This window comes from Notolepis coatsorum (genome assembly GCF_963971535.1).
Source record: "Notolepis coatsorum genome assembly, chromosome: 10".
Classification (NCBI taxonomy): Eukaryota; Metazoa; Chordata; class Actinopteri; order Aulopiformes; family Paralepididae; genus Notolepis; species Notolepis coatsorum.
In genome coordinates this window covers 116477903-116486439 of record NC_140174.1, presented here as the reverse complement: position 1 = coordinate 116486439, position 8537 = coordinate 116477903, and the positions used below count along the sequence as shown (strand labels likewise).

At 42.5% G+C, this 8537-nt stretch overlaps 1 protein-coding gene across 1 annotated transcript in view; it reads left to right on the top strand.

Moving 5' to 3' along the window:
• The first annotated feature begins 3315 nt into the window (after window positions 1–3315).
• atxn2 (ataxin 2) overlaps window positions 3316–8537 on the top strand; it is a 250745-nt gene continuing 245523 nt past the window's right edge. The window contains exon 1 of the mRNA XM_084323938.1: window positions 3316–4051. Coding sequence (XP_084180064.1) covers window positions 3939–4051 — 113 coding nt within the window. The 5' untranslated portion in view covers window positions 3316–3938. The remainder of the gene's footprint in view (window positions 4052–8537) is intronic.

Here is an 8537-nt window from a genome sequence, read left to right as displayed (position 1 = left end):
AGCCAGCCACCCGGTGGCGATGCCCTCGCCCCGCTGCGTTTCCTGTACCATTACGCATACGCCTGGGTGAGTTTTGATTGTGATGTCACTCACCCAGCGTAATGCCTCTTGCCCTCGTCCCGCTGCTGTTCCTGTACCATTACGCCTGGGTGAGTTTTGATTGTGATGTCACTCACCCAGCGTAATGCCTCTGTTTTTGTTCTCACTTAGATAGTATTTTTGGACATTACATCTCCCCCTGTGTGTTTGTCACACGAAGATATTATTACTTTGTTACTTTGTTTATTTGGACTGTTCTGCATCTGCTCTGTTTGTTTCCCTTTTGAATATTAACCCTCTCCTCTGTTCTGCAGAGCGGCCCAGATGTTTCCCACCAGTCCTCCCAGTCCTCCCTGTCCCCAGCCCGCCTCCGCGGGCCTCTGTCCCTAGTCCTCTGTCCCTAGTCCTCTGTCCCTAGTTCTCCCCTTTCTAGTTCCACCTAGTTCCTTGTCCCTAGTTCTCCTAGTCCCTAGTCCTCTGTCCCTTTTGTCCCTAGTTCTCTCTGTCCCTAGTTCTCCTTGTCCCTAGTTCTCCTAGTCTCTAGTTCCTCTGTCCCTAGGCGTTCCCTTATACCTTCCCTTAGTGTTCCCTTTTCCTGCCCGCCTCTTAAAGGCACTTTACCTTCCCCTCTTGTGTTATTCCAGTGTTTTGTGTTTTCTCCCTTAAAGGGACAGTGCCCTTTTTCCCTGTTCTCAATAAATATCTGTTTCTTGGCAAACCATCATACCTGTCTTGTGTTGTGCGATTGGGGTCGGTTACAAACCATAACAATAACAGTGTTTCACTGCTGAACTTTAAGTTCTGTCACTTTATTGAAGGAGTTTGATTGTAATAATTATGGGGAAACCTGTAAAATAACAGTGTTTCACTGCTGAACTTAAGTTATGTCACTTAATTGAAGGTGTTTCATCGTAAATGTAGGAAAAACCTGTGAAATAACAGTGTTTCACTGCTGAACTTTAAGTCCTGTCACTTTATTGAAGGTGTTTGATCATAATTTTTTTAAATACTGAAAGTTGCCTTATTTTCACATACAGTAAAATGATGAGTATCTTATGTGTTTTTACATACAATTCAATGTAATTTAACATTCAACACAATTAAGCAAATACATGTATTTAAAAAGAATTACCTGTAGAATAACTGAAGGTTTTTACTGTTTTTTAATTATATTATTTTCTTTTTTAACATTATTTAACATTACATTTAAAGTTTAACAGCAAAAAAACAGAAAGTTGCCTTATTTTCACATACAGTAAAATGATGTATATTCTAGGTGTTTTAAATTTAACATTCAAGACAATTAAGCAATGGAATAATCCTGTAAAAAAATATAATTTCTTATTAAATCAATTTACAGATTACAACCTTTATTTAATGGTTAATATTTGTATTAAAGGTTATTTACTGTATTTATATGGCATTTACTGTATTTTTATGGCATTTACACTTAAAGTAGAAAAACAAAAGTAATCTGTAAAATAATACATTGAAAGTCCCGTAAAAATACATTTTTTTTAAGAGTGTAGAGTAGACGACAGAGTACAGCAACTTGCAATGGGCCTGGTCTACAAGATACACTACACGACCAAGGTACCCATGTACAAAATACTTCCCAAAGGTCAGTGAATACCACGATCACAACACCAGAGGGAGCTCCACAAATCATGTTAAACCCAGATTCGGCTCAAACAAGGGACTAAACACGTTTTGCAATTATGCCACATTAATGTGGAACGCCCTACCCAAAGCTGTAAAGCAGTGGTCACCAACCTTTTTAAGCCCAAGATCACTTTTTTTTTGGTGAAGGCAAGATCTACCTATTGAAGCGTTGAGAGAAAAAGACAGCCAAGATTGTACTTTAAACTAAATTACTTTTATTTGCCTGTATTCTAATTACATGCAATGCTTTGGTCCAACATTAAAACGTCAAAGTACAGTAGAACTGTAATATGTACTTTCTCAGTCAGTGCTAAGTGCAGTCATCTTATGCAGCATCACTTTTCACATCAAAACAAAAGTAGAACTGTAATGTGGACCTTCTATTATTAATTAACATTGCCAAACATATTTACAATTAGCATTTTATAAAGTAGAACTGTAATATGTACTTTCTCAGTCAGTGCTAAGTGCAGTCCTCTTATGCAGCATCACTTTTCACATCAAAACAAAAGTAGAACTGTAATGTGGACTCTCATATTATTAACATTAGAAAATGCTAATTGTAATATGTTTGTCAAAGTAGAACTGTAATATGTACTTTCTCAGTCAGTGCTAAGTGCAGTAATCTTATGCAGCATCACTTTTCACATCAAAACAAAAGTAGAACTGTAATGTGGACTCTCAGGGAAAGATAAAAAAAATTTTTTTACATTTTTTTTCAGGGAAAGATCTACAGGGAAGGTCTCAAAGATCGACCAGTCGATCAAGATCGATGGGTTGGTGACCACTAAGGAATGTGAATCACTACCCACTTTCAAAAACACTCTCAAAGAACACCTACGGGAGACTGCAATTTGAAACTGGCAACTGTAAATGTCCTAACCCAACCCCCTCCAATGTACAGTAAATGACCAAGTATGGTTTTGTCAATATTCCAATGTACAGTTTTGCTTGTACAGTGTGTGCCCCCCCCCCACCCAACCACCTCCAATGTACAGTCCCCGACCCCACCCACCCCCACCTACCCAACCTCCTCCAATGTACAGTTTCTACGTCAAATGTATATACTCTCTTTTCTGGACTCTTTTTGTATCACAAACAGTACTGTATTTGCAAATCTGGTATGTCATAAATGTATAGATGTAGCAGTAGGTACTGTCTATCTGTATGTCGTGTATGTGTATGTGAATGAATGAATGAATGAAAACTTTATTTAACAGATTGCAGAATGGGTACAATACAGTACGGCTCAATACACACAATTGTTAAGGGGATGCAGACCTGAGAAAGACGTTTGTCTTGTTTCCATCAGGGTCCCCCATTTTTTCAATTCATGTCATATGTTAATAGATGAATTGAAAATTGGGGACCCTGATGTAAACAAGACTAAAGTCTTTCTCTGGTCTGCATCCCCTTAACAATTGTATGTATTGAGCTGTACTGTACTGTACCCATTCTGCAATCTGTTAATAAAGTTTTCAATCAATCAATCAACGGTCGGATGCCGTGTGTGCCGCCGTGTTACGCCTCCCTGTTATATCCATCCGCTGTTTTTTTGTCCCCTTTCAGACTGTTTTGGTCTTTTCGCTGTTAGCAACGGAGAGGACTAGAGGAGCCACAGATAGCCGCAAAACCCCCATTTTGAGACACTTATTATCGTTAGGATACAAATAACGAATTTGACAAGAGGTGTACTATACACGTCCATTGCCGACGAGTAATCGGCACGTATTGTCTTTTTTAAGATTATCTGGTTTCTCCTGTTTTAAGTAATAGGCATTGTAGTACAACAGATAAGCTAATTGAGCTAAGCTAAGCTAACGTTAGCCGGCTAGCTGGGTGTTAAGTTAGCATTAGCATCTCTTTCCTTCCGCGGCGCGAGCCCCACAGCAGCAGAGACTGAGCAGCGCGAGCCCCAGCAGGGTTGACAGACAGTTAGCTTAGCGCGAGCCCCACAGCAGAGAGAGCAGCGCGAGCCCCACAGCAGCAGACGGAGCAGGGTTGTGACACAGACAGTTAGCTTAGCTTCAGCTAGCTAGCCGTCATCATAACGCTAACTACACTGTAGTGCCGTTGGCCGGGCTGTCAGTCACGCAACCAACCTGAACAAACCAACCGCGAGTTAGTCGAATTGTTTTTTTTTTTTTTTAATTTTTTTTAATTTTGTATTTTTTATTAAAACGTTAGAAGAATAACACGCAAGAAGCAAACGGTCGTCGTCTTTTTATGGGATCACCATGTCAATGAAGGCCGGTGGTGGAAATCGCAAGCCCGGCGGTGGCAGCAGCACTGGTGGTGGAGGTGCCGCCGCCTCTGGTGCCGGAGGAGGAGGACGGCAGAACCTGGGAAGGTCGGTACTGGCAGCAGAGAAACACACACATAACGTCGGTAATAACGTCGACGGGTCCCCCCCCCGGTGCACGGGTTGACAGATTAACGGGTCACACAGAACGTGTCTTGGTAGCGAGCGAGCCACGGAGGTATAGAGATGTATTTGGGCCCTGCGACATGGTGGTGTCGTTAGCTAACCTTTCTATATGTAACCATGAGGCTTAGGGTATACAACAGACACAAAGCAATTATATTTAATATAATTCTCTTTATTGAATATTGTAGTATAAAAATAGATTGACTTTAATACAAATAAGTTATCACAATGATATAAATACACACAGCGGCTAGTGAGGCCTGCCTGGCTGCCTGGGTGATGTTGGAGCCTCGACCTAACGTTACCACCCACCGTCACCCGTGTGAAATAATCCAAGCACAGCCTATAGGTTTATTATTTCCACGTATTGTGACCCATTTGAACCCTTTCACTGCCACACGACAGACGTTATTAACCATTTCACTGTGACTAATACAGAAGGTTAGAGCCCTTTACTATCACACAACCGACGGCGATGCTCCATCATTAATAAGCTAAAGGGTTAACCTTCTGTCGTGTGGCAGTGAAGGGTTAACCGGCCAAGATTTTATACCAAGCTATAAAATACAATGGTCTTCCCTGGCGTTCTCTTATACACAGCCTGGGTTAGTTAGCTCGCTCGCTCGCTAACCTCCCTATCTGCTATGCCTGCTGCTTGAAGTTCATGGCCAGGCTACTAGACCGCTATAGCTAATTAGCCACTGACAGCTCCTGCTTCTATGGCTGTAATCCCACTGCATTTGCATCGTTCGGGTAACGCACACACACACACACACACACACACACACAGCGTTTGCGATGCAACATTGTTTGCTTGTGTGTTTTATTTTTTTTATCCACTTTTTCCTCATTTTTCTCCCATCCGAATTTCGTGTATCCAATTCTCCCCTGTCTTGAACGTTGCATGTGTGTTTTTTTGTGTGTGCATCTCACTGTGTGTGTGGTACTACGCAACAATGCTGCAATGGGTTTTGCCAAGAATTTGGGTAGAAAATGTGTGGGCGCAGGCATGAAGGAGAGAGGGAGGCGGGTGGGTGGTGAGGGGAGGGGAGAGAGAGAGAGAGAGAGATGAGAGGAATTAGACCGACAGGGCTTTCAACCTTGACGTTGCCGCTTGCTTGTGTAAAAATAGTGTCCTTGAAACATGACATTTGTGCGAGTGGCCGTTTTTTAAGACTTAGAGTACCAATCGCCAGGTGTGCTTGGGAATGGGAAGGCGTTCTTGCATTTTGCCGTGATTATCTGGAGACCCCCCCCCTCTCTCTCTCTGTTCGCCGGTCAATAGGACGGCATGTCCCGGTCACTGCATGTTTTTTTTTTTTTTTTTTTTTAATCCAACAGGGTGAGGGGGGTCATGTCCAAGATGTTGCAAATGAATGGTAGGCCAGTTAGCCGGTGCTGAGCTGTAAACTGTCGCCTATGAAATGCTAAAATCGTGCGGATTGGTAGTTGCTGTATGGAGGAAGTGAGTGTGTTTATGTTGAACCTCTGCTTACTGATAGTAGTGGAACATATTACTACTCATTCAGTACTGAGGTATATTGAGGTGAAAGTGGGTGTAACTACCTCAACCTCTCTGTGTGTGTGTGTGTGTGTGTGTGTGTGTGTGTGCATGCATTAAAGCGTTCCGTCTCCAGACGGATTTCCGTCAATTTGATTGGGGAGATCCGTCCATTTGATTCGCAGTCTGACGGAATTGGCTACCTGGTATAATATGATTTGTAGATGCATACAGATTGAAAGAAAATTGAGCCAATCAGAGGCGCCAAATATGAAAAAATAATCTATCGCGCCGCGCCTAGCAGAGTCATCACTCAGCGACTCGAGAGACAGGATTACGCTGCCGGAGGCTCGCTCCGCGGTTGCAGCTGCAGGCTATTGGGCGAGTTACACATTTGCGAGGTCTGAGAAGTCTGTCCGCCACATGGCAGGGTAACAAAATAGTCATGTAAAATAATTAAAAACTGCGTGTGTTTTGGTTCTACGAGTCGCCTTTTTTGCAGCCTCGCGCGTTAACCCTGCTTGTTGACCCGACGTCACAGCCACCACGCTGCTTGCACTCGCTGCTATACCGAGTAGCTAACGTTAGCTAATAATAGTGTCGGTTAAATGGAAGGAGTAAGCCGGCCACTAAAAAGAAAACCCACCGCGGGTTTCTCAGATGAAAAGGATCAGCGGGACCACCTAACAAAAGAAAGTTTCGAGAGGAGAGGACGTTTGAAGAGACTGGCTAGGCAGCGCTACGGGGGGCTGTAGTGGTGAGTTGTTAACTTGTTTCCGTGTGCCGCAACTATGTCAAAAAGAAAAACAGAAACAACACGTTTGTCATTGTCGTGTTACTTCACAGTACAATACGTGAGTCCCCTGCTGTGGTTGTGAGTATACGTTTATTAGCTTAACTCCGTAGCAACATCACACAGGTGTATCTGTAGACCGTCTCCTCCCCACCGTATATTCTCTCCCCACCGTATCTTTTTTCTACCACCCCCTCCTAATGTACAGTCTCCTCCCCATCATATGTATATAATCTCTGTTAGGATCTATGGGTAACGGTACTGTATATTTCTCTCCCACCCACCCCCTCCTAATGTACAGTCTCCTCCCCATATGTATAATCTCTGTCAGGATCTATGGGTAACATGTCCCTATGCCATAAATGTCATGATGTCAATGTCATGCATGTCATAAATGTCACTATGAAAAAAATGGGGGACCCTGATGATGTAAACAAGACAAACGTCTTTCTCTGGTCTGCATCCCCTTAACAATTGTGTGTATTGAGCCATACTGTATTGTACCCATTCTGCAATCTGTTCAATATTTATTGATTGAACATTTTATTAACAATTGCAGAATGGGTACAATACAGTACGGCTCAATACACACAATTGTTATGGGGATGCAGACCAGAGAAATACTTTACATCAGGGTCCCCCATTTTCAATTCATAACATATATGACACACATGAGTCATGACATACAGATAGACAATACTGCTACATCTATACATTTATGACATACCAGATTTACAAATACAGTATTGTTTGTGATACAAAAATAGTCTAAAAAAGAGGGCGGCTACGTGGCGTAGTGGGTAAGGCGCTCGCCACGAATGCGGAGACGCTGGGATCGCCTGTTCGATCCCAGCGCTCCACATTGCTTTCAGTTTAGCTGGTCGTTCATACTAATACACATTGGCCGTATTAGGGGGTGGGAAACTGATGGGTGGGGATCGGGCATTGTGGACAGCGACTCCTACAGGTCGGTTGGTGCGCCTGCGCAGTAGAATCAGGAAGTGTCGGGGGCAGCGTGAGCCTCCCACGCGTTACTCCTCGCCACTGAGAGATCAAGCTGCGCAGGTGAAAAGATGCGACTGCTGTTACCTCAAGTACCGGAGGGGACTTGTGCTATGTATGACTTAGTCCACATTGCAGCCGGCTTGTGGGAGGCAAGAAACAGCGTTCGTGACAGGGGAGGATTGAATTGGATGATACAAAATTGGGATGGGAGAAAAATATAGAAAAATGGGAGAAAAAAGTGAAAAAAGTTAAAAAAATAGTCTAAAAAAGAGAGTATATACATTGGAGGAGATGGGGTGGGTGGACTATACATTGGAGGTGGTTGGGACTAGGCGGGGTGGGGTAACTGTACATTGGATTATCGACGAAACCTTACTTGGTCCCAAGAAGAGGGTCTCGTGTATTAAATAAAGTTTTCATTCATTCACTCGTGTTGTCACGATACTGGAATTTCGACTTCGATACGATACCTTGAAAAGTATCGATACTTCGATACCATTTCGATACCCCAAAAAAAAAAATGTGTGTATGTATATATATATATTTTTTTATAAACAAATTTAGCTTTTGTTGCTGGTTGATTCTCCTCAGCTTCGAGTCTGGTACTATAAGAGAAGATAAATATAACACTTTTAAAACCATTTGTTTATCTTTAGATCACACATTTAAAAATAACTGTTCATCTCACTTCAATCATTTTTATTGCAAATGCAGAACATGGTATTTTCTCAAGCAGACAGATGTAAACACTAATCTGTGTTGCATGTACCTCACAAACTGAACAGTTAGTAACAGTTTCGATTTTTATTTAAAGATAACGAGAGCAAGCGAGAGAGAGAGAGAGAGAGGTATCGGTAGATAGAGAGAGAGAGAGAGGTAGCGGTAGAGAGAGAGAGAGAGGTAGCGGTAGATAGAGTGAGAGAGAGAGAGGCTATGCTCGGAGCATTTTAGTAACGTTACATTTTCAACAAGATTGCTGCTATTTAAACACTTGATGGAAACGGGGTAACGTTAACCTTATGTCGACTGTAGTATTGTATGACCTCGACATAACGTTTACACGTTAACGTTACTCCGTTTCCATGCAGTAATTATAACGGTGGCCAGCT